Source organism: Gopherus flavomarginatus, chromosome 3 (genome assembly GCF_025201925.1).
Source record: "Gopherus flavomarginatus isolate rGopFla2 chromosome 3, rGopFla2.mat.asm, whole genome shotgun sequence".
Lineage (NCBI taxonomy): Eukaryota > Metazoa > Chordata > Testudines > Testudinidae > Gopherus > Gopherus flavomarginatus.
The window spans coordinates 121,253,282-121,278,523 of NC_066619.1; the positions used below are offsets into that span (position 1 = coordinate 121,253,282).

General features: G+C 42.4%; 1 protein-coding gene across 3 annotated transcripts in view; it reads right to left on the bottom strand.

The window, feature by feature from the left end:
• Window positions 1-25,242, bottom strand: part of ECPAS (Ecm29 proteasome adaptor and scaffold) — an 84,474-nt gene that overhangs the window by 30,951 nt on the left and 28,281 nt on the right. For all 3 annotated transcript variants that reach the window (XM_050943024.1, XM_050943023.1, XM_050943025.1), the window contains 20 exons: window positions 23,566-23,737; window positions 22,829-22,968; window positions 21,186-21,267; window positions 20,813-20,932; window positions 20,543-20,628; window positions 20,178-20,256; window positions 16,994-17,043; window positions 16,442-16,508; window positions 16,221-16,343; window positions 14,503-14,606; window positions 13,548-13,671; window positions 10,667-10,747; window positions 9,681-9,906; window positions 8,742-8,833; window positions 7,207-7,341; window positions 5,266-5,431; window positions 4,631-4,803; window positions 3,603-3,704; window positions 1,783-1,906; window positions 546-691 (listed from right to left, as the gene is read on the bottom strand). In XM_050943024.1, coding sequence (XP_050798981.1) covers window positions 546-691; window positions 1,783-1,906; window positions 3,603-3,704; window positions 4,631-4,803; window positions 5,266-5,431; window positions 7,207-7,341; window positions 8,742-8,833; window positions 9,681-9,906; window positions 10,667-10,747; window positions 13,548-13,671; window positions 14,503-14,606; window positions 16,221-16,343; window positions 16,442-16,508; window positions 16,994-17,043; window positions 20,178-20,256; window positions 20,543-20,628; window positions 20,813-20,932; window positions 21,186-21,267; window positions 22,829-22,968; window positions 23,566-23,737 — 2,392 coding nt within the window. The remainder of the gene's footprint in view (window positions 1-545; window positions 692-1,782; window positions 1,907-3,602; window positions 3,705-4,630; window positions 4,804-5,265; window positions 5,432-7,206; window positions 7,342-8,741; window positions 8,834-9,680; window positions 9,907-10,666; window positions 10,748-13,547; window positions 13,672-14,502; window positions 14,607-16,220; window positions 16,344-16,441; window positions 16,509-16,993; window positions 17,044-20,177; window positions 20,257-20,542; window positions 20,629-20,812; window positions 20,933-21,185; window positions 21,268-22,828; window positions 22,969-23,565; window positions 23,738-25,242) is intronic.

Sequence of the window (25,242 nt, forward strand, 5' to 3'; positions counted from 1 at the left end):
CATTGCCTATTGCATCAGAGTGGTGGGGAGAGGAAATTTTGGCCAGAACTACTGGGGTAAACTCATGTACTTAGGCAGAGGACGAGGGGATCTTTAGTGGTCATACAGTGTGGCCAGGCCCTCAGTTTTAAGGTCTCATCCAAAAGATCCCAAACGCAATATTAGTTTATCTGCCTTTATCTGCCAGAACTGACCCTGCTGGGATTTGAACCTGTGGTTCCAAGTAGTCTGGAAATTTCCAAACTGATTTAATGTTCTGCAAAGAGAAACCCTTTAAAATTCCAGCGACACCAACCCCCTTCGCCTAAGGGAACAGGTCTTTGGGGCCAAATCCTGCAGCCCTTATGGAAACAAAACTCACACCGACTTCAGTGGAAGCTGAGAGGCCTATTAAGGTTGTAGGACTCAGGAGCAATATCACCCCAGCGACACAGGGCATGCAGGTGTCACATGAAGATCTCAGCGAGTACATAAGGAAGGAAAGAAGCAACAGCGGTGAGGGGAGAGAAGAAAGACAGCAAAGCAAGACAGAGGCAAGTTTTCACCTTAACTTCTTTGTGTGTGCTCAGCTTCTTCACCAGTGACAAAAGCCAGATGCAGGCTGCCTGCCTGACGTGGGGGTTAGGGCTGACAATGTGCTTATTCAAAATGAGGTCCAAAACCCAGGGGACCACGTCATTTACTTTCACATCTGTTTGGATGGAATAAAAAGATGAGGAACATTACACACACATGCTTATGGTCACTTAACGCATTCAATCAACTCAGATAGCTCTTCATTATGGTGAAAGCACTCACCCTGCACCTTCAGCACAGCCTATTCATTAAAAGCCCTGTGGGAGTCAATGGGAGTTTTGCATGAGTAAGGAGTGCTGAATAGGCACCTCTTGGCCTAGTCTTAAAATATCCTTGGCCAAGACTCTGAACATCCGGTATGCGTTTGAAAAACGCACAACAATCTTTGAACTACTAGGAATGGTGCAGACTATCACTGAATGGGTTAGCATTTTATTAGTACCCAAATTCCCCAGAGGGACTCAACCCAGCTTCTCCCTGACCCTGCAAACACATATACATGTGCTTAACACTAGGCACAATTGAGATCAATGGGACTACTCATATATTTAAAGTTAAGCGCATATGCGAGCGTTTGCAGGAATGGGGCCTAAGATTGAACCTATGGTTTTTGCAGGCAGCATTTTTCATGCTCACGTTCTTCTATATCCAAAAAAATCGATTAGCGAACAAAATGTGCACTTAGGTGCATAAAATCAGGTAGATATCCAAGTCCATGTGCACGCCAATGCAGTTTGTTCATAGTAATCCAAGCGTTTGTGTACAAAACCTCCGGCAAGAACCACCAAAGATTCCATTTTAAAGTCTGCTTTGGGAAATTTGGCTCTAACTGTTTTAAAGGACTTATACACATTAGCTATGAAACGAGCGTGGAGAGCATAATAAATGATCAAAGCATAAAGCAGTTAACTGTATAGTAGTAAGAAGCTGGTTTAAACAGCACACACTTCAAAAAGCTTTTCATTGTCTCTCGATAGTTTTCAGACTGGTAAAATGGGGGGGAAAAGCCACTAAATAGTAAAAAACAGGCAAACGGACCAGTGAAGGGCCCAAACCTGCAAGGTACTGAGCACCACCTGGGAACTGCTAAGAGCCTCTAACTCCCACTAACTAGAATCAGTGTCCCAGAAGTGCTCAGCTCCATGTAGGACAGGGCCCTCAGGTTCTTCATTCCACCTCCAAATCTCCCACATCAACAACGTATACCTGCAGGAGGAGTATACTCTTCCTCGGTGACCATCCAAGCATCACGGGCAGCCACTGAACTGGTTCCTATTGCGGCACTGGTAATGGCTTCACCAACGGTGAACTGAAGTTCTATTTGCTTGGCCTGAAAAATACAATAGGTCCTCGCTAAATCACCACCTTGTTACTGACCAACCCCAACAATTCTCACCCCAGTTCTGAGTAGAGCGCTGCAGTCAAGTGGAATTTTGCAGAGATTTTCAAAGCTCCCTAGTTTGGATGCTCAGCCGCCCGGTAAAATTGATGGCAATTCAGTGTACAACCCCCCCATGGCGACTTTAAAAACCTCAGGCCTTTACTCTTACAAAATGCTTTATGGAATATTTGACAGCCTGCTATAAAGTGTTACTGTAAGTCATTAAAGCTGTTCTGTGTTTGTCCAAACCAGGGAACAAAGGTGATGCAGCATCCTTGACTGAAAACAAAAGGTTTATTCACTTTATTCAGCAATCCCAGTCATTAGTGTGAAATACTGAGGTTTTATTGTACTAGGTAGAAGTAAAATAAAAGATTCCCCTACCACCACTTCAGGGAACAAACGGCCGTTAAATGTTCTATCCAGACACACTGAAAAGCTGAACAGCACATTCTAAGTTCAAGAGATGGAAAGAAATTCTTTTCCACTCACCAGGGACACACAAGTAAGATTTAGCTTTGTTCTGTGTCCCTCTATCACTTCCTCTCTATTCCTTTTACCTGCATCAGGAGCAGAACAGGCACGGAACTTTGCTACTCATTTAATTTATATATATATTTTTTTTACTATGACGTAGCCCAAAGGCTTAATTTTCAAAGCTGCTGAGCACCTGCAGTTCACATTGACTTCAATTAGAGTAATAGCTTCTCAGTTCTTGGCAGAATCAGTCCTTCAGCTTATAGTCTTTCAAAATTAGTTTCCTGCAAGCTCACATAAATCCTTGAGCTCAAGTAAACATTTCATACAGGAAGCTCTCCTGTCCTCAGAAAAGTTCTAGGAAGAGAAGAGCTGCATTTTGAAAGGCCCACTTTGAAGATACAAACAGGATGACCTTGTCATTTTTGTTCCTTTTATGATCACGTCATATTACAGGGCTTGGCCACGGCAGCATATTTGATATTCACTAGTCACTTCTGTATTTGCTAACTGCTCTATGTGATTATGATCAACTGAGAAAGGTAAAAACCAACACGCAAATGCAGAACACTACCCTAATGTGCAAGAAGTTTTTCATTCTCCCTTCCAGCATCTCATTCAGTAAATTAGCAACTCTGAAATACTGTGCAGAATGGAACAAAATACATTTCCAATATAGAGCAGAGTTCCAGGATTAACAAAATTATATTATATATATAGCTGATTTTTTCTAAAATGCTTAATTTAACTGAGCTACACCACTCGTCCTTCCAATACAATTTCTGTCCTTTGTTTAAAATTTGTCACAGGAACAAGATATTTTGACATCCAATGTGTATCGTTAGTACATTTTAAAAGACCAGATTTTCAGAAGTGGCCTCTAAAAGGGCCAGTGCTTAACTTTACAGACGTAAGCAGTCCCATTGACAATACGTATGTAAGTGTGTATGGGGCTGCGATAGAAAAACTGAGGCCATGGGTTTTACATGCACAAGACTCCTCTTCACCCTCTACCAGCCTGCTCTGCAAACAGAAAGAACAGAACTGATGGATGAGTCACTTCAAAGAGCAGCTCCCATTTCCCTTGTAAACGTGGCCCAAAGTATTCAGAAGGCCAATACTAACTGAAACGCTCATTGTGGTGTAAGGGAGAACGTTAGTGCCTTACCTCCACAGAATCCATTAGTCCTTGCAACAGTAGCTTCTGGTGGGGGAAGTCTCCATCTCCGACTGGAAAGTAACCCAGTGTTTGTATTGCTCGTTCTTTCATCTTAAAAACAGAATCACAAGATTTTACTCAAATCCAGCAAGCACTTTTTCAACATAGATGCTTCCTAATTTGAAACCCAGAGCTTTTATTACTACTCTTTCACATCTTCCCACTGACTTTAAATCACAATCTGTCAGATTCCTAGAAATCAGAGATGGGAAAAACCTACTAGGTCATGCAGTACATCCTCATGCCAACGCATAACTTTTCCCTATAGCACAGCACCAGCTGGATAAAAAAATCTCTGGAAAATGACCCAAGTGATGGAGTTTCCCCTCATTCTATCTGAGGTCCAGAGCCTAGTCCCTTTCACACAGTACTGTCAGGGAAGTTCTTCCTGATTTTCAGCCACAATATCCCATTTTCTTAGGCCTGGTCTACACTGAGGAGGGGAGATCTATCTAAGTTACACAACTTCAGCTACGTGAATAATGTAGTTGAAGTCAGCGTACTTAGATCGATTTACCGTGGTGTCTTCACCCTGGTGAGTTGACTGCTGCTGCTCCCCCTGTGCCTCTCACTGAGCTGTAGTACAGATATCAACGGGAGAGCACTCGGGGGTCAATTTATCGCATCTAGACTAGGCGTGATAAATTGACCCCCACTGAATCAATCTCTGCCCGCCAATCCGACAGGTAGCGAAGACATACCCTCAGTTTCATCCCAAGAAGATAAAACACAAAAACTACTATTTATTCAAGGGATTTTCTAACAGCCTTTGGCCTAGCTCTCCTACACTGAAGCCAAGGGTAAAAATCCTACTAACTTCAGTGGGAGCAGAGTTAAACCAAGACTGAGCACTTTTTGAAAATATCACCACCAAGGCTGTAAGGGTGATGTCTCTCTTAACTTGATAGATAATTGCGTTAGCCTCAGAGAAAATATGCCAGAAACAAAATTAACAAACCAAAAAAAAAATATCTTGCCTTATTTGTTTCCTTGCCAGAAGGGATCCTGGTCAGTAAACTTTCAACAAGATGCAGCTTTGTGAACCCGGTGCCTTCACTGGGAATTGGCAAGGGGCCATTCCTGCCAATTTCCCCCAGTGCTGTACAAGCAGCAACTGCCAGGAGCGGAGAGGTGCTGTCCAAAAAGGAACCTACAGAGAAGCAACAGGAGGACTTGGTTTTTGTCCCTACAACCTGAGTGCAGTCAGAAGTATATATTTTTTTTAAACAAGAGGCCAGGTTTTGCTCTCCTGTATAAAAGAGAGAATCAGTAGAGAAGGCAGAGTTACAATAAAGTAAAACCAATTTAAGTGAGAAGACTGTATCACAAACATACACCTGTGTGCACCTGCTCGTCTCTCACATGGGAGTCTATTTCTTAATTAATATTGGAGTAGTGAGCACTGTTTACACCTGATCAGACAACAGTGATGGAGACAGTCTTAAAGACTGGCAAATCCATCCGACAGGTGTTACTCAGCATCAAGGCCACTGTCCGTTCATGCAGACAACCTGAGAAATATCCTGAACCAGCTGTGCCTGGAAATTATGCCTACATAGTGTCAAGAACCATCAATGCCAAGGCGCAATACAACAGCCAAGAGTGACGTTACCTATTGTTTCCGTTGTGGTCTTTATGAGCTGGTCTTGTTCTGGTATGACAACAATATTTGGCTCTTCAATGTCATGCATCTCCATCATTCCGGCTTTGCTTTTGGCCAGGTACCTTCCTATTGTGAATCCCAAAGCCAACAAGGATCCATGTTGGATCTCCGGGTTCTATGGACAATACCAACATGGTAGGAAATCTACATAGACACAATCATGCATTTTACATAAAGCATACATGAAAAGACAGACGTATAGGTAGGCCCACTGGAAAGGTATAGCACGAAAATTCTGAGCTATAGCCCAGCCTATGGGGATTTCCATAGGTTGTCGGTACTGTCAATGTTTTCTCCACAATTTAGACTTCCAGGGGAGGTTTTCAATAGCTAAGGGATTTAGGAGCTCAAGACCCAGAGAAAGTCACTGGGACCTCCTTTCCTAAATTGCTTAGGATCTTTTGAAAACCTCCCCCTCAAGTTACCAGGAGGAAAAAAAAAACAAAAACAAAAACAAAACACATCTGTAATCCTTCAGTTTATAAATATATCCTTCCGAATGTGAGCAGTGCTGTCTTCCCCAGTTTGCACATACAAGAGACTGAAACAAGGGGTCATGTTCTGCTCTTGCTTACTCCAGATAAAATCCCTTCAATTCAGTGGAGTTACTCAAAATTCACAAGCGAGTGCACAGTCTGGTCCCATCATTCCAGATAAGGTTAAAGCAAGAACATAAATTATTTCAGTGTTGATCTTTGTATTAGAAATGTCTAGCTAATGTCTTGTTCTGGATCCAGAATCCAGTATTCTGGATTCATTTGAAAGGACACTCTGCAGGAATAAGGCTTCAAGATTTAAAAGATGCAAACAACAGAACGGCATTTTTTTTAACGTTTTTGTTTGATCCTCAACATATTACTCTAAGAAGGAAGGGAAAAGAGTAGATCTAGGGGGGACTGGAACATCTCAAAGAGAGAATGAAAGTTCTCATAAAAAGTATTTATTTTAAGGGAGAACTGAGTAAAATAAAGGACTATTTTGTTTCTAATGTCTCAGCTTAGCTTTAAACCTGGAAGAAGTCCCATTTGACTTCAGAAAGAACATGGTGTTAAGGTACAAGTAAAACAGCAGATTACTGAGATCTATGTAGGAATTAAAATCAAAATAGTTCTTTGGGGAAAGGATTTAACTCTTTCCTTAGACTGCGCTTGGTGAGTCACATCAAGAAAATTATTTGCCTGATTTCTTGAGTGGTGGGGGAAGGGGGAGAGAGGCTGAATTCCTCATTGTTTGCAATCCTTTTGGTCAAAGAACTCAGGTAAGCTCCAGAGCTACGAATAATGAGAGGAGGAGAGGGGCTCAGAGGGAGGGAAGAAAACCCCATCTAGTAGCAATAACAGTTGTGGGAGGTGAAGGCTGTGGACTGTAAAACCATGCCTTACCTAGCAAAGGCTGCTGGGTAGGAGAAGCTTTCACTGGCCAGCGGTGAAGGAAGGGAGGGAGCTATGGCTTAGCCAGGGGAAGGGCAATGAGCAACCAGCTAAATACTTCCTAAAATCTCTGCTTACCTTTAATTGCTCATCAATAAAAACAAAAAACTTATAACTGCTGGAGGTAGCTGGTGCAACGCATTATCATGCAATAGGACGATCACTGTTTAACTGACTAAACTTCTTAATAATGGTTCCTAACTGTCCTGGTTGTGCTTAGGAGAAATGTCAAATATTGACTGAGTATAGTTTCAATTATTTACTTACTTAGAAAAACTGTTCTGCTCAAATATAGCAACATACCTTCAACAAGAAACTAACTCACTCAATGGTGCTTTTCCAATTTAAAAAAAAAAATCACTAAGTTATAAATTCTGGACGGCTATAAGATTATCAGCTTCAATTAAAACATCCCAATTAAAAAAAAAATACACAAAATGGATAAAGAGAATGTAATTACATGACTGTCTTTTGCTGTCTTGATCAGTTGCTGTACAGACGACTTCAGTTCATTTCCAGACATTGTGGACAACACTACAGAATACAACAGTGCTGCCAACTCACGCATCTCTTCCTTGTTTGTATTCATCAGACTCTAAGTTAAAAAAAACAACAAAAAAACAACAAAGATGGAACATACAGTACTTCACTAATGTTCTATATTTAATACAGTAGCACATGGTTCAGATGCAACTACCCATCTACACTCCATATTTTACTCTGAAGTCTTTTCTACCCTTGGACTATTATCACCACTAAGTAACTTGCTTAGGACTCAGTTCAGCAAAGCACTCGTGCTTAGGTTTAAGCATGAATAGCCCTATTGCTCTCAAGGGGACTACTCACCTGTTTACAGTTAGCATGGTGCTTAAATGCTGTGCTGAATCAGGTATTTAATGAAGAAATTTCATGTTCTCCAGCCATAGGGAGCTAATAACTCCATGGAATTGTACAAGACAAGAATTTTGTCTTGTACAATTCCATAGTGCCACAGAGTAAGTTTTCATTTCGTTTGCTCTTTCCTCTTCACTTGATAAAAAGAGATTAAACCTACTTAATGCGAAGGCTGCAAATCTCACAGACACAGAAGTCAAGAAATGGAAAAGTCACAGTTCTCACAGCAACATTAATTCATCCATGTTGTTTGTATGTAGTATTTTTTATTACCTAGGCTGTTAAAAAGGTCTGGTTATTATGGCAACGTTAGCATAACAAACATAATATTAACATTTGTTTCCTGACTTGTGTTTTTAAGTTTATAATCTTACTTTTTGCATTTAACTCCACACACACAGGTTTGTGTCTGTGTAGAGAGAGAGATAAATGCAAAAAGTAGAGTTATAAATTTAAACAACACTCTCAGGTCACCTGAATCCTTCTGTTTGAATTTTGTGTGTGCATATATATTACACACACACAAAACTGAAGGATTTAGGTGACCTGAGATCATCAGGGTAAAAAAAAAAAAAAAAAAAAAAAAAAAATGAAGTTGATCACTACCAAAATACTGCTAATGGAGTTATATAGCGCGATTCAAAACTTAGATCAGTATATTAGACTGCCCTCCACCAACCTACCTCAAGAGTGTGGTCAGAGCAGCTCCTCTCACCGGTAGATTCTTACAGGGTGAAGTCAAACCCATGAACTACCAAAGAATGGAACTACCCTGACATAAGTGAAAGAGCTGGCCCTCAGGGTATGTCTACACTGCACTAAGACACTGGCAGCTGACCCATGTCAGGTGACTTGGGCTTGCAGCGATCTGGCTATGGGGCTGTTTAATTGCTGTGCAGATGTTTGGCTTGGGCTTTAGGCTGGGATTTGGAACCCCTGAACTAAACCTGCAACAGACACAGAAAATAAAAATGCTGCAAAAAAATATCTTTCACTCCTCAAGATCATGTAATCAGCTACCTGGAAAATTATTAGGTCTTGAGATGCCCGATTTTGCGCAGGTGAACAGAAAAAAAAAAAATCCATATATATGCAACATACCTTTATCCAATCTATTTTGTCAGCAAATCTAGTAGCTAGTTTTTCTGGATACACCGAAACAACTTCTAGAAGACAGTACATGACTGGTAAACCTAAAAAGAGTAATTAAAAAATCAAGTTATGGAAAATGAAATGTAATTTTTTCTATTTACAACTAATGGTAAAACAGGCAGATGATGCCCCATCAAGGAGTTTAATGCAAATTTAAAGATCCCAGATGATATGGAAATTCAAAGTCATAACTTTATTTCCAAGTACTCTCTCTCTTATGGATGTCAGACAGGCAAATGGTTAGTATGTGTATGCATATTTCTAGTAAACTGTTTTAATGGCACACAAGTAGTTTGTGATGAAACTTTAAACTGTCTCCGATATCTGATGAAGAGTGTCATTCTACAAGGGCATAGGCACAGACTTTTGTTTTTGCCCGGGGGTGCTCGCTCCTGTCCCCTCTCCTCCCATGTGAAAGGTGGGTGGGGCCTCAGAGGGAAGAGGCGGGACAGGGCCTCGGTGGGCAGGGCCACAGTCCAGGCATCGGGGCACACAAAAGATTAATCCAGTCCTGTGGGTGTTGAGCACTCCCTACTTTTTTCAGTGGGTGCGTGAGCCCCGCAGCACCCACGGAGTTGGCATCTATATACAAGGGAACTGTTCAGGTGTGCGAAGACTGTAATAAACAAGGACGATGGCCTGGAAATTCTGACACCTCAGCTTAACAGATAACGTTGTGGCGCTCGCTCTCCTTAACTCCTTTCACAATTGTGTACGAGGGAATAACTTTAAATCACAAACTGGGATAAAACACTGAGTTAGTTCTCATTAGAACCTATGGTCACTGAAGCGGAGTTCAGGGTATTGAGTATTCCTGGCCAACGCTCATTCATAATTACAGAAAGAATTTTTCTTTTTTCCTCAGCACCATGGCCCATGGTTCCTCACCTCCAACGCCAGACAACAGCTGCTGAAGAAGGCCAATATAGATTTGCACTGGGTTGGTTTCTCCACTTTTTGAGGAAGATGACGAGGAAGATATGAAGTTGCCAGACAGGAGGTTTCTGATATAGCGGCCAATTGCTGGAGCATGGTCTTGCATGTCGGCTAAGCTCTGAGAGGCTGGTACCACACCTGCGCTGTGAGCAAGACACATTCGCAGGTACAGGACTATCTAAACAGAGAAAAGAACAAGATAGGGTTAAAGATATTTCACAGGGAAGCAAGAGTCAGATCCAGCAGGCACCCCGGTCATCAGCCCCTCGAGGGGGGTGCAACCAAAAATTGTAACTCAACTGTAACTCAAACGGGGTGCTCAGCTCAAAAAGTTTGAAAACTGCTGGATTAAGTCATACAGGTCAAATAGATAGGTGCTTCTAAATTGGTGTAATTTGCATCTTTTCTCAGCTAGTTCAGCATGTAAGTTACACCAATGAAGCATCCTTTAGCCCATGTTGTGTTAAGTAACACATCACCTCTGAATTTGGTTGAGTCTAAGGTTCATCACTGACATCAGGACCACCCCACCTGCTACCAAGCTACAAGAGCAATGTCTCGGGGGGTGCAGTGTCTTCTGTCTTTCATTTCAAACTGTTGGGGGGAGGAAGAGGACTGTCAGTGCCTTCTTTTGTGAGGTTAGGATGACAGGTGTGTGCAAGAAGGCACTGTCAACACATCCTCCTCAGAAAGCCATCCCTTGACAGTGACACACCAGCTACTGAGCTAACCCAAATCTCCCTCTTTAGGGAAGCCTACTGAGGAGGTTGTGGCAAAGTCAGGTAAAGTCCCGAGAATTCCTTAAAGAACTGAACCCAGTTTACCTGAGTCCCAGGTCAATGTCTTACAGCCTATCACCACTGTTCTCCCAGTGTCCCATAGTGATACATTCTTACGCGTCATTATTTAACCTATTGCCGTGAGACAGACATAATTACCTCTCCAAACGTAGCAGGATTGAAAGGCAGGACTGCAGTTCCGGTCATGTATTTAGCAGGAGTTTTCATTCGGTGAGAGGCCTAAATAACACACACATACATTTAGCAGGGTACACTCCAGACTGTGAATGGCACACATACTTAATAATAATCTTTTCTGCTGCAACTAATTGTACCACTGTCTTCCATTCAGCAAATGTAATTATAAACAAAAGACTCTGTATTTGCATAATGCAGCTAACCAGAAGATCTCAAAAGCACTTTAGAATCACTAATTAAAGCTCACAGCTAGAGCTGGAATTTCCTTCCACAGGAAAACCTAGACATTTAAAAAAAATTATTCAAAAAAATATTTAATTTCAAACTAAATTCCAAAAAAGCTTCCAAGCTTGAAGACCGCCAACTCAGGCTAGCAAGAAGCCAGGAAGCTTAGAAGCCAGCAGGAAACCAGCCTGGTTTCCCCTGGAAACTCATCAAAAATCACACATTCCCACAGAATGTTTCAATTCCGACAAATCAACATCTTCCAAGAGTAAAAGGTTCCGTCAGACAGCTTCCAACCAGCCTTACTTTCAACACCCCAATAAGGTAGGCAGACATTACTTTATAGCATGTACGATGGCTCTAGGCCTGGATTCAATAATTGTGGAGTCAATTATGTCCTTAAATTCTTTGCTTAACTGGGGCCCTAATGAGGCACAGACAGCTTAAGCAAGTGTCCAAAGTCAAATGGGTGAATGAGTGGAAGACTTTGGATCAGAGCCCATTACTCCAGGCTCTCAAAACACTGGATCTTAACTCCTCCTTTAAATTTAGTTCTCTAGATTTTGAGGACAAGAGTTAACGTGTAGGGAAGTCATTTTGCACACTGACCCTGGCCGTAACGGGCTCCTTATATGGACCAGCTCCGGCACACATTTATTATTCACCACTTGCATATGAAAAAACAAACACTTGAAGGTGTCTTAGCAAAGGGGAAAAATTAGTCGTGTATCCTTTGATGTGTCGGTTTAAAAAAAAAAAAAAAAAGACCTGAATAATAGTGAGGGTGTGGACAGGGGGTTCTCCTGTTTGTTTTTCACACTAGAAATTCAGGTCGTGTCTAAGCTGAAGGACTCTGTGATCCCGAGTGTGTGTATGGGGAGGGGGGAGGAGGGGTTTCAACACCTGTTTAACTTGAACAACTCCTATTTTGGATAAAGGAAGATTTTGCTAGAGGTTCAACACTCTCTCTCCTCAGTTCAATGACGTTTGCTGAGGATGCAAAGTTGGGGGGTATTATCCATACAGAGGCGGATCGGAATATTATACAGCAGGACCTTGAAGACTGGGGAAACAGAAACGGGATGAAATTCAATAGCACAAAGTGCTTAGTGTCTAACAAGAATTTATGCTACTAACTGGTGGTTCATCAGTTGGAAGTGACAGAGGAGAGTGACCTAGGTGTACTGGTCAATTACAGGATGACTGTGCGCAACCAATGTGATGCAGCTATGAAAAAAGCAAATGGGATTCTAGGATGAATCAGGAGAGGCATTTCCAGTGGGGATAGGGAAGAATTAATGCCATTGTACACGGCACTGATAGGACCTCATTTAAAATACAAGGTACAATTTTATTCACCCATGTTCAAGAAAGATGAATTCAAACTGGAACAGGTGCAGAGAAGAGCAAATAGAATGATCAAGGCCAATGAAGGACCTATCTTAGGAGAGGAGACTGGAAGGGTTTGGCTTGTTTAGCTTAGCAAACAGTGCTGAGAGAGGATACAACTGATCTCTAAAAATACATCAAGGAGAGTGAAGAGCTATTTAAACTAAAGGACAATGCTCATACAAGAACAAATGTGTATAAACGAGCCATGAATTTATCTTATATACTTAAATCTCAGGCTTCAGAACTGCACAGGGTCACGAAGGACTGTGGGCTGCAATACTTTTGTCTAATTCCATTTGTTGGGTTTAGTGTGCTGGTGTTGATGGCCTGCGGTATGCAGAAGGTCAGACTATATGACCTGGTGATCCTTTCTGGCCTTAAACTCTATGACTATGACACTGAAGTATCATCTGTCACAATAAATATCCCTGGGACCTCCCAGAGGTCCTGCTACAAAGGCAGTTAAGTCCCAATTTGACATCCCTGATATTCCTAATGAAGAAAAAAAACAAACATGCAGAAAAAAACGCTTTTAAAACAAAAGTCATTTCAGACTTTATACTTCATAAGAAAAGCAAAGAAGGGAACAAGCCCATTATTTAAATCCATACAGGTCACCTTTAAGTGCATACAGTGGGGAACAAACTGCGAGAGCAGTAAGTCATATCAGGCCCTGGGGCATCTTACTCTGTAGGACTCATGATGTCACTCACACGGTACCATTATTTTCATTTTTCCACTGAATTACTATGAAGATGATTAATTAAGCCTGTGAGTTAATAGCAACCTCCTTCATTTGTTCCATTTTCCTCTCTCCATATATTGGAACACTTTTACGTGCTGTACAATATATTCCTCCCTTTCTCTGGGACAGCCAACGCATGGTCTTTGTTCCTTTAAGAACTGTTTGTGTTGAGTAACTGCTTATGTAAGGTGCTGGATGACCGGCCCTGGAGATTGAACTCCCCCTCTACAACTGATTCAACATGCATTTCCCCGCTGGTGGTTACTTCAAAGGACCAGTTTCCATAGCCCTACTTAACCCTTAGTTTCTTTGCCAAGGTTGCCAGTAATGGTGCCTATTATGAACAAATGAGAGGGAGGTTCTTGCGATCTCAAAACTGCTCTTTCCTCGAACTTCAGCTAACAACACTGCCTTGGGGGTAAAAAGCCTGCAATTATTACAAGCCTTGCTGCAGTCAACACCCGTGCTGCGGTGCTGTACCTTGTCTTGAATGTAATGGACCATTTCTGGGAAGGAAGGCATCTGTTTACCAGCACTCTCCTTTTCATTTTTACCAGGAAACATTCTCAGTACGCGCTGGGCTTCTCCATGCACCTCCTCCCGTCTTTCAAAGGAAAAAAAATGAGAAAGGAAAGTCATTTGCACACAAGCACAGAGCGAATGTTATTTAACAAACAACAAGTGCACTTCTTGGGGAGAGAGCGGGCTTTTAAGGAAAGAAGCTTTTTTAAACACTGCAGAGAATCAGCTGCAGGTTACAGAAAATAAACAGCCTTTTGATTCTGGAAGAAAGGAGACTGGATGATAAGAGACTTTCTTGGCTTACATATCACAGTGTTCTCAATGTATCCAGCACCATCCCAATCTTACCAGGCTAGTGTCTTAACCAATCTATACAAACTGCCTTCAGTTTCCAGTCTTTCTACTCCCCCACCCTAGAAGTTTTGGTTTTCCTCTCTTCACCTTTTCTTTTTCACCATTTTATGACCCTGCCCTTAGCTGACCCATTGCCAGTCCTCTCGCGAAGCACTTATCTGAACCAGCAGTTCCCCGGGCATCACTAACCCAGTGCCGTGCAAGACACGCTAGCTGCAACTGATTTACTTAGCTTAATTTAATTAGATGATGGCTTGGTAAATCAAAGCTTGAGCACTTCAAGTTTTGACATTGTAAGTACATCCTTACCAAGGTTAAAGTGTTGCTTTCCCATCCTTCACCCCACTTTGTTTTTCTGGTTTAAAACTAAAGGACAAAAGTACCCTGTGAAAGATTTTGATTTCTCTTCTTCCTCCCTAACTTGCCAATATAAGGCAGAGCTACAGGTCTCTGCAAGTCTGCCATTACTGCTACAACACAATGGTCAATTTCCAAACAACTGCATTGAATTTTTTATTTATTTTAACCCAGATGCAAATTAACACCTCCTGAAACTTACGGATCTCCTGCAGCTAAAAGCAGTAAGTATCTGGAAGGGATGTGATCTGAAGGGAACACTGTGCTTGCAAATTTCACAGCCACCTGACGCACTTGCACTTCAGGCTTAAAAATAAATAAATAAAAATCATTAGCCCATCAAAACAGAAAGCTTTTTAAACGAAGACTATTGCATGAAAGAAAAACCTTAAGATGAACCTAAACAGTTGTTTCAACAATTAAAAAGTTTATTTCAGTTGGAGAAGGAAATAATTGTTTTGCCCCTTCCAGTTATGGATCCAGACAAATTAGACGTACATGTCTGTACAGCATCTGCCACGGTGGGTCTTGATCTTGATTGGGGCCTCTAGTTTCTACTATAATGCAAACAAAAATTTGCAGCCAAAACAAAGGATTTCCATGTGGTATGCATGCAAACAGATATCTAAACCATCTTCACTTTAGATCTGATCCAATTAAGCCAAAAGTAATCATGGAGGTGCAAGGAAACATGGAAGTGCATTTGGAAACATATCTAGTCAGAGCATCCACCATAAATGTAATTAGCAACATCCTTTTTCATAGACATTTTGTGACAATTCCTATGGAAAACAGTGGCTGTACTTGGGATTCAAAAATTTTCTTCAAGATCAGAAGCGGTCATAGTACTTCCTTCTATTATGTTACACACCATTCTGTGTTACTTCTGCCCCAGAGGAACAAAGACAGTCCTGCGAAGCTTCCAATCCTAAACTGGTATTGAAGTGAAAAGAACACAACACTGAAGTAGCTACTTAAATGAACACTGAAAAGGCTATTGTACTTGAAATTGACCAGTCTTTACAGTATTCTTATCTGGTACACTACTGCGTCTCAACTCCTACTTGGGCAATGCAGCCACCTCTCTAAACCAATTCTTGGTGCAGCAGGACACAGAAAAACCACCACCAGTTTTTGCAGTAAGCATAGCGTGAATAGTTAAATGTGTAATTACACACATATGCTCACACTATGAGGAATCATGGGCCATGATCTCAAACTCGTATCATCTAAGCAGTTATAAAACAAGAATTTGCAGGATTAGACCATAATAAATAGAACAGTAGCCAGAGATGAAAAAAAAGAACTATTAGCTCAGTGAGTCCTAGCCTCTCTACAAGGTCTGAAAAGAATCTCCAGAGGTAGGACAGAGTCTCTCTTAAGAGAATACTGTCTGGAGGTTCAGATATCTAGAATTGCAAGGGCAAAACTGTCATGCATTTGTACACCTAGTTTTGCACAGGTAAACGTGTATGTCACAGGAAATGCGTGCACAACTATCCATATAACTGCAGAACCTCCAGGTGCATATTAAGCTGCACTACAAGCAATTCTGAAAAGGACAGGCTTGGATACAGGGAAATTTTGAAGAAAAAGAAAGGTGCACGGATATCATTATTCCAGTCACTAGAACATTTTCAAATCATTTTACTTCATGACATGGAAAGCCTCTGCATAGATGTAACAGTACAAGGAAAATGGAAGAACAGAACACCTCTAACAAAACACAGTGGAGACAGTGTTAGAGATTAGAGCTGAGTGAATCATTGATCTTTTTCGTTAGTGTCAAGCCAAAAACAGAATTTGGGTGGGGGAGGGGGGGAGGGAGGTTCCTTGATGAAATTATAAAAAAAGAGTATTTGGGTCATACCAGGCGGATCTGACTTCTTTAAAAAATGATATTTATCTCTAATAAAATACCTTTATTAGGTATGAAGCCACAAGAGCCTCCATAAGCGTTCGCTGTGCTCCTTCCAAACTACTATATGCTCCAACCATCATAGACAAGGCCTCCTGAATGGCAAGCCTGGTATCGGGCTCTTCCTGCAATATGAAAACAAGAGGATTCATTACTCTCCAATGTGTCCCCCCAAACAGAGCATTAAATAACAACCTTCTCCCAAACCCATGTTATTACCTACCTTGCACAAAGCTTCAAAAAACTGCTGGACAAGAGCTATGTCCTTGGTAAACAGCTGAGGCATTCGACTGAAATAGAATCACTTGAGTAGGTTTTTTAAAAAGAATTTGAGAGCAAAGTCATATCCATACCCTGCATTTATTCCCATTAACAACCACTCAGCAGGGCTCAGAAATCAAGACATTCTATGAAACTGTCAATTTGATAACCAGTTTGAAGGTCCACTTTTAAACACACAGCATGCATGAACTCCATGAGCTAACTGCCACTAAAAGTCATAAATTAACAAACCTGCAGCAATCTAGAGAAGAGAACCATTATTAGATCCTCTCTGCATGCTTCCATGAACTACCATCAGTCACTCCTAGCATAATGATCCACCACCACCATCTTTCATTTTACAGATGCAGAAATGACAGTGCTTCTCCACACACTGTGCTCTGTTGCAAATGGCCATGTGGCACGACACTAACTTGCCTGCCTGCTGACAGAGTTACAAATTGCTTTGGAAAAGATATCCGACATCCCATTACTTAAAATGAATTTTAGTTACCTGGAGAGTTTTCCAACAGCTGAATAGGCCATTGACAGCAGTTTGGGGTCCTTGAATTATAAAACAATGAAAAGCCAAGTCAGCAGAGCGAGACACACACATATATATATCTATCCCTTACAATTATGCTATTACTTTATATCCTGTCTCTTCAGCTTTGAAACATGTTTCGGGGACAGAGCGCCCCAGAAAATAATCAAATCCCAGAGCAAAGCACCTTGTAAATGAAGAACAGATGCATTACGTTCTTCCCACAGAAACAGAAAATTATGCCAAAAAAGCTGCTGTTATCTTTCAAGAAAGAAAAACTGCTGGGATTTGGTAGGTACGTGAAATGGCCAGCAAGGGACAGACACCTTCCACTGACCCCAGCCAACTTCTAGCAGAGCCCGTCACCCATCACACAATAGTGTCAGGATCCCCGGGCTAACAATAATTTAAACTCTTTGTTCTGGTAGCAGCCATCCAATCACTTCTTAAATGCACATCCTCCACATCCTTCATAAGGAAAGGAAAGGCTCCCCCGACTCATACCAGTACCCCTCATCTGACAGCCTTATTGGAGTCACTTACTGGGGACAATCTGCACTAGGAAGGGGTTTGCATGATCAGGCACTGGTAACGTGCTTTAGAAATGTTTGCTTTATGAAAGGACACTGGGAAAACCTGCATCATGTTTTGGGCCAGAGTACGACATCTCTAGTTATGGCTAGTAGTACCTGTGAAGTGATATCATCCCAACAGTACCCTACCCCGCCTTGGGTCTCACTGACTTCACGTGGAGGAAGGTATTACTCAGGGAACGTCTAGATGAACAGCTAGTGCATGGCAAGCTAAGTGTCAATCAAACTTGCCTGCTGTGCAATAACTGGCCATGTGGACCCTGCTGCCGCGCATGAAGGAACTTCCAGCGTGCGGCAGCAGGACCCAGGCAGCCAGTTAGCGTGGGATAGATCTACACCTGTTTGCCACGTACAGCATGTTCACCTACACAATCCCTCAGCTGAGTTAGGGTATCGCAATCAGGTCCATGCAGCGCCTAGCACAAAGGGGTCTAGCTCCACGACTGCGGCTCCCGGGTGCTATCACAATAATCGCTGTGAGGCTACCCCGGCCCATCACACTGACTGGAACGGCGCACTGTTCACTGACACTCCACAAACACTATCAATGCACCTGACACAAGGGAGAGAGAGAGTTACATTATACACCCAGCATTTACCAGCATCACTCCTATCCTTTCCGTTTTCTCCTTGCTTTAAGTAACGTGCATCTAATGTGGTTTTCTTTTGTTACCAAAGTCCCTTATGTCTCAGCAACATTAACATTGCTACATCCCCTCACCTACTCCTCTCACTGCCTCCCTGCTCTACTCCCGTTATTTTCCTGTCCTCACCACCTCCTCCCCACATCTGGAAGGCTATTGGCATTTAAACTGGTAGTTAACAAAAACATCCCTGAATCGGAAGGTTCTTAAAATGTGTTTGGTTCAACTTCGCTTGTTATCAAAAACTGTAAAAGGCAACAAAGTGGTCTACCCAACGCAACCAATCCTCCAGCCTGCAGACCACACTCTCCTCTGCAGCTCTTTATTTTTCAAACCCTGCCAGCGCACAGCCTCAGTTTTCCCTTTGCAAGCTCAACCAAGATAGGAGCAAGAGGTTGCTGATGCACAATGGAGAAGCAGCTAGAGGACCTGATAAAAGCAGTTTCCGCACCCTCTGTTGACAAAAGATGGACGTACCCTTGCAATGTGGTCTACAATCTAAGTTTGGCCCCTTGGCTGCTCCTGGAAGGTAAGCTACAATCGTGGCTATGTGCAGTCTTTTGCCTTCGTTAGGGCAGAAGGTTGGAGCTTATCCCCTCCGATGCAGATTGCACACACTAACCAATGCTTTGTATTAAGCGATTGTATACTTCTGTATTAAGCTATTGCAATGCATTCCGCTTGGGCCTACGCCTGAGGACCACTACATGGAAGTTTCATCAGGCAGTGAATGACATCAAGGTCATACTTAAAGTTATACATGTACTTAAGAACCTCCCCAGATCTAGGCATGAGAGAATAAATTCCCAGTCCTGCAAACACTTACACATGTGCTAACTTCAAGTACATGAATAGTGCCATGGAAATCCGTCAATCAACATGACTACTCACATGCATGTGCATAACTGTTTGCAAGACAGAGCAAATGGCTTGCAGAGGTCGCACAGGAAATTTATGGAAGAGTGGGGAATTTAGTCCAGGCCTCTTGGATCACAGTTCAGTACCAGGAGATCACCCTTCCTCTCTCTCTAACCTATCTGCTGAAAATATTTCCTTATACATTCTTTTAAAATGAACATTGTGCAAGAGCAATGAGGTATAAGAATCAGATCAGTTCAAATCAGACCAATCTTTTTTTTTTCTTTTTTATAAATCTAAACAAATAAATCCTTGCAGTGTGGTAGCTGTGTTGGTCCCAGGATATTAGAGAGACGTGATGGGTGAGATCAGAGCCATCCTTTGGGTAGGGTGAATCAGGGCAACTGCCCCAGGCCTCGCGCTTCAAGGGTCCCCGTGCTTCGATAAAATCAGGACTGTCACGATATTCAGCCCTTTGGCCCATGTCCTGACCGATTTAAGATCAGGATGCCATTTGTCCTGATATTCAGGTGAGGCGGGAGGGTGAGCAGGAGATGGGGAGGAGAGGCAAGCAGTTGCCTAGTGGACAGTGAGGAGAGGAGTAGTAAGGGTGGTTTGTCCTGGGCCCCACATCCCCCCTAGGGATGGCCCTGGGTGAGATAATACCTTCAGCAAAAGTTGGTCCAATAAAAGGTATTACCTCACCACGTTGTCTCTCTAAGGGTATGTCTACACTACCCGCTGGATCAGCAGGCAGCGATCGATCCAGCGGGGAACGATTTATCACGTCTCGTCTAGACGTGATAAAATCGACTCCCAAGCCCTCTCCCGTCAACTCATGTAATCCAGCGCGGCGAGAGGCACAAGCAGAGTCGACAGGGAAGCGGCAGCAGTCAACTCACCGGGGTGAAGACACTACGGTAAGTCGATTTAAGTACGTCAACTTCAGTTACATTATTCACATAGCTGATGTTGCGTAATTTAGATCGATCCCCACCCAGTGTAGACCAGAGCTAAATAAATAAATGTGACTCTACAACAAAGAACCTTTCAACTCACCTCTTTGTATTCGTTAATCAGTTTCGTAAGTCCATTTAAAAGCATTGGGCCGAGTGGCTTTATTTTACTTTCTGGACAACTGGAATTTAAAAGAAAACGTGTTAAAATATATTCTTTGCACCTCCTACAGTCCCTGATACCAAAAACCAATTGCGTTCTTTAACTGCCATCATCATCTTTTCTGTTCTGCCAGTATTACAGCTTAACATACAAAAAGATATACAATATTTTTAAAAAACCCACGTGCAATAGAATTAAATATTCTTTGCCTTCAGCACAACTGCATATTTACCATACAAAGCTGTCTCTGTAAATTGCTTGAAATAGTTTTGCATCTATTCCCATAAACCTGCTAAGTTGCTTACCTTATACAAATATGATGTACAAACTGCAGGGACAGAGTTCTTAGTTTCGTGTTTGTATTTGCACCAAAGAGTCCATCATACACCACCTGGTGGGAAGCATGAGAAGATCTGATACAGTGACTGGTTTAATTTTCGAATATTATTTGCATTCCCTTCCTTCCCTAGCTATCACATGCAGTAGTTAAGTTTCAACTCTATCCTAGGCACTGGAGGAATGATACAATAGTAGTAGATATGTTATGAATAGCTGCTGTGGAGTGAAGGTGTTACCTGAATATTAGCTGGGAATGTTTCTGCAGCTTGTCTGGAACGCAGAAGATGAGGAACAATCTTTAATTTAACCCGGGTGCTGACTGGATCTCGTTTCAGTTCTGGCTTCAGAACAACTCCCTGTCAGGAACAAGATGGAAGATATTTCTTTGGATGTGGCTACTACTACTTGATTGTTAATAATTCATGGAAGTGTGTATCTTTTTCAAAAAAGAAAAAAAAATATTTACTCAACAGCAACTGCTTGGCAAAAACAAAGATCAAAGGAAGTGACAAACTAAAAATGGATGCTTTGTCCAGCAAATAAACCAAGGCAAATAAAATAAGATCCTCATGAATAAAGCAGGAACACAGCTCTGGAAGCAAGTCTTACCTCTTTAGTTTTCAGTGGTATATCCCCAAGGTACACTTTGTACATTTTGTTGACGATAGTAGGATTATTCCAGTCAATTAAGCTAAAGAATTGTTAAAGGAACAAGTTAAAATTATGCCTTAATTATTTACAAATATATTTTACAGCACTGTATAATGTTCTGAGGGGAAAAAACTAAATCTAATTAGCTTCAAGTGCAGCCTAATTTCACCCTCAGCCCACCTACAATCTGCAGTCATGAGGTAAAGAATTATAAGAAATTAAAAGCAAGTCGTCACAGCCAGGTACTCCACAGATGATTTTTGCTTCCAAATAAGCAATGGAAAAAAACCCACAGTTGTTCCCTTCTCTTCCTTTCCCACTGAAGGGGGAGTGCGGGGGAGGGAATCACTTTCAGCCCAAGTAACTGCCCTGGAAAAAAAAGACTTCCGTTTATCCACAAAACTGGTCTGGCATGGGCACTAGCGACCACAAGCTTCTTAGCACTGCGCCTTGACTCTGACCTGGCTGGAACACCCCTACAGGGGAGAAGATACTTCAAGCTCCAGTCCCATTCATCCTTGGCCTCTCCGATGAGACTGTCAACCGGGAGGGCAATCACTATGGTGGTTTTAGCAATAGGGACCCTTGTAAGCTGAGAAGTGGATTTAGCCCAAACCCGTTTCACACAGGCCAACAAATAGCCATCTGATCAGAACAACTTTGTCACTATAGACCTGAGCTGGGCTTAAAACATTGACCGAGGACCTTTCGCCCCAGTGTCCTATGTTGTCCTTTGAACGGTGGTGTCCACAGCCAAATGAGCTGAAATAATATTGTGTGTGTAAGTAAAATCAAGGAGGAGGGCACACGTATTTTTGCCTATAACAACTGAGCCCTAAACACGGGGTTAACATATGGGACATCTAGCAGTTGCATACATAATGTAAGATGTGTTTAAACAAACACGTCGAGGCAGTTTTTAGGGCTCACAATACCACCACAAGGGGAGTGAACAACCAGGTTTGAAAGAATGGAGTCATTTCCTCAACCAAATTATTCCAATGAATTAAAATAATCTCTCTGGCCATGACTGAGGCGCACTGGAGAAGGCGTCACATCACTTGCTTATGCTGTGCTTGGCTCAAACCAATACTACTTAGCCTCACACTCTCAGCAGTACAGAATTCACCCACACACATTCAAAAGGCTGACCAATCCAGCTTCAATAATAAGGAAACCAGTTTGTGAATGCGCCAACCACAAGCTGCATGAACACCAGGCTGCCTCCTGTGTGAACGGAGCAGTCTCTGCTTAGTAAGCAACTCAGCAAACAGCCTGCCGGCCTGAGGTAAAAAAATCACAGATTTTCCTCCAGGGGGAGCATTATTTCCATTCAGCATTGGCTGGGGAGGAGACAGTCATCCTGCAAGATGACAGGTTAACAGAAACCTTGCTGCTGCTGTTGTGGAAGATGACAGCCCAGGGCAATGCTGAAGCGATTAGCCAGCGGGATAAATGTCCATTGCCAGAGAGCAGTGTGGCTTTCCCATTTGATAAACTTGCTGTCTCCTCTCAGCCTGTACCCTTTCAGGATCACTACACCAATTGCAAATATTATTATTAGAAATGCCAGTGCCCAATTCTTAAACAGAAGCCATTACCTTTGTTTGCTTTTCAGTTCCAGGTCTGCCGCAGTTGCTACACTGTGTCGTGTGTCGCTAGAGGCTATTACCAGGTGTATGACAGCTTCAAGCTCTGGTACCTGTTCAGCTTCAATGAACTTTACTATTCCCAGTTTACACTGCTCAGCAACGTAGAAGAGAAAGTAAAAATTACTGACCAGCCGACGTGCCACATTAATGTCAAGGTTTAGCAGACTGAAATCTGGGCCTTTTGTAATCCTAGAGAGAGAAACTCTCACTCTTTCCAACTCCTCAGCATGCCCTCAGCTGAGAAACTACGCTTTCTAGGTGGCAAAGAGTTATGTTAAACCTCCCCTGCAAATGAACTGACAGAAGAGTTCAGAAACTCTATTACATCCAAGAGAAAGACACAGACAAAGACAGAGCTCAGCTGGGCATTTACTAGCTAGTTCTGAAAATATGTTTTAAAGTTAGAAGGAAAAATGTGGCAGCCTCAGACCTCTGTCTCACTCTAATCATTTGTAGGTGCTTGAATGCATGAAGTGCAGGTTTCAAAATAACGTGCCACAGACTACAGACACCTAGTCAGGCATCGTGTGCTTTACATACCAGCTGGGCAAGCCATTTTTTGGAGTGAATTCTACATTTACTTCCACACCATGCATTCCTTGCATGTTGCAGCCATTGTACCCACCAAGTCGTTTTACTGAAGTTCCCGTTTCATACACCTGCATAGCCCACATGATTTGCATTACCTGTTCCAGCTGTTCAGGTGTCCATGGGCTATCTCCAATTACCCGTTTGGCTGCGTAAAAGCTCATCCCTGGAGGAGGCTGAGGGATCCCCGAACTTCCAGCACTACTGGATGCAGAAGAGCCCTGTGCCGATGGCACGTTTTGGCGACCCTGGGATTCATTCAGTACATATCTAGAAGGAAAAAAGGAACACTTGAGTGGACTTATTGAACTATCCTATGAACTGAAGTCAATTCCTCATTACAAGCACCTAAGAGATCAAAATAAATATCACTCCTCCCTTCCCCTCAAATATTTTTTGACCATATTGTGACAGGTTCTGTCACAGAGACCCCTTGGGACTGTCACCTGATGTGCTGAAACTACCTCTGAGCCCGTCATCCCTCCCAGCTTGGGACTTCAGAGTAATACTTCATATTTCTAGCTTCAGATACAAGAATGATACGTTCATGCAAACAGGATGAACATACTCAGTAGATTATAAGCTTTGTAATGATACCTTACAAGAGACCTTTTGCATAAAGCATATTCCAGTTACATCATATTCACACTTGTAAGCATATTTCCATAAAACACATGGAGTGCAAGGTCACATATATACATAAGTAAGACTATTTAAACACACAGCAGCGCCTTGCCAAGATCCATTGCAAGTTACGGTTAGCCTGTAAGCGAACACAACAATGCATCACAAAATGTAGTTTGTTAATTGAGCAAGTAGCTCAGATGATACTTCCCAGCATAACAGTCAGTCTACTATTGTAAACGCTGCGAAAGGAACAAAAGGCCCAGTAACTCCAGGCTTCCCAATAATGCTCTATTAAATGTTTGCTGAGAGAGGAGAGGGATAGCAGGGTTTTTGGGTAAGCGTTAGCAGGTTAGCGGATCTGTGAATTAAGAATTAAATGAGGTTCTACAGGTTAGAATTCAACACACATTAAATAATGTATTTGATAAAAACTCTTATACAAGTACTAACTGGAGCCTGTATGAGGGAGGTTGAGCTAGATGACCTCCTGAGGTCTCTTCCAACCCTAATCTTCTGTGATCCCCTTAGTCTCACAGAGGAGGCTGGGATGCATGAAAACACACAGAAGGCATAAAGCAGGCCTCCTACTGCTCAGGGGGCAACCCTGGGATGTGAAGAGAGGGGAGAGCTGTGGCAAAAAACACAAATACCCCTTGGAAACAGCCCATCTCTGCAGTGTTGATAAAGGAGACAGGCAACAGAATTCAAATTGGGGGCTCAGGCCCTGGTTTTCATAGGGTACATCGACACTGGAACTGGAGGTTTCGTTTCCAGCATGGCTGGGGTATTGACGCAAGCTCGGGTAAATGTTCTTGCACTAGCCTGGATGGCCACCGAGTACAATCACACCTAGGACCTAGGTACTTACTCGTGCGGCTAGCCCATGGCCTGCGCTGCAATGGTTGCACTGCTATTTGTATCATGCTAGCTCCACCAGTTAACACATATACATCTACATGCCTTGGAAGTTACACCTCCAGATCCAGTGTTCAAGTATTCTCAGAAAGCAACCAGCTAAGTCTTTCTGCGAGCACCCACATGCATTCCTTGGGGCCAGAGTAACAGCCACTCCCCCTGTGTGCTGGGGAGCCAGCTAAACCAATCAGAACATGAGAATTGTGGCACAGATACCAATGTGAACAATTTGC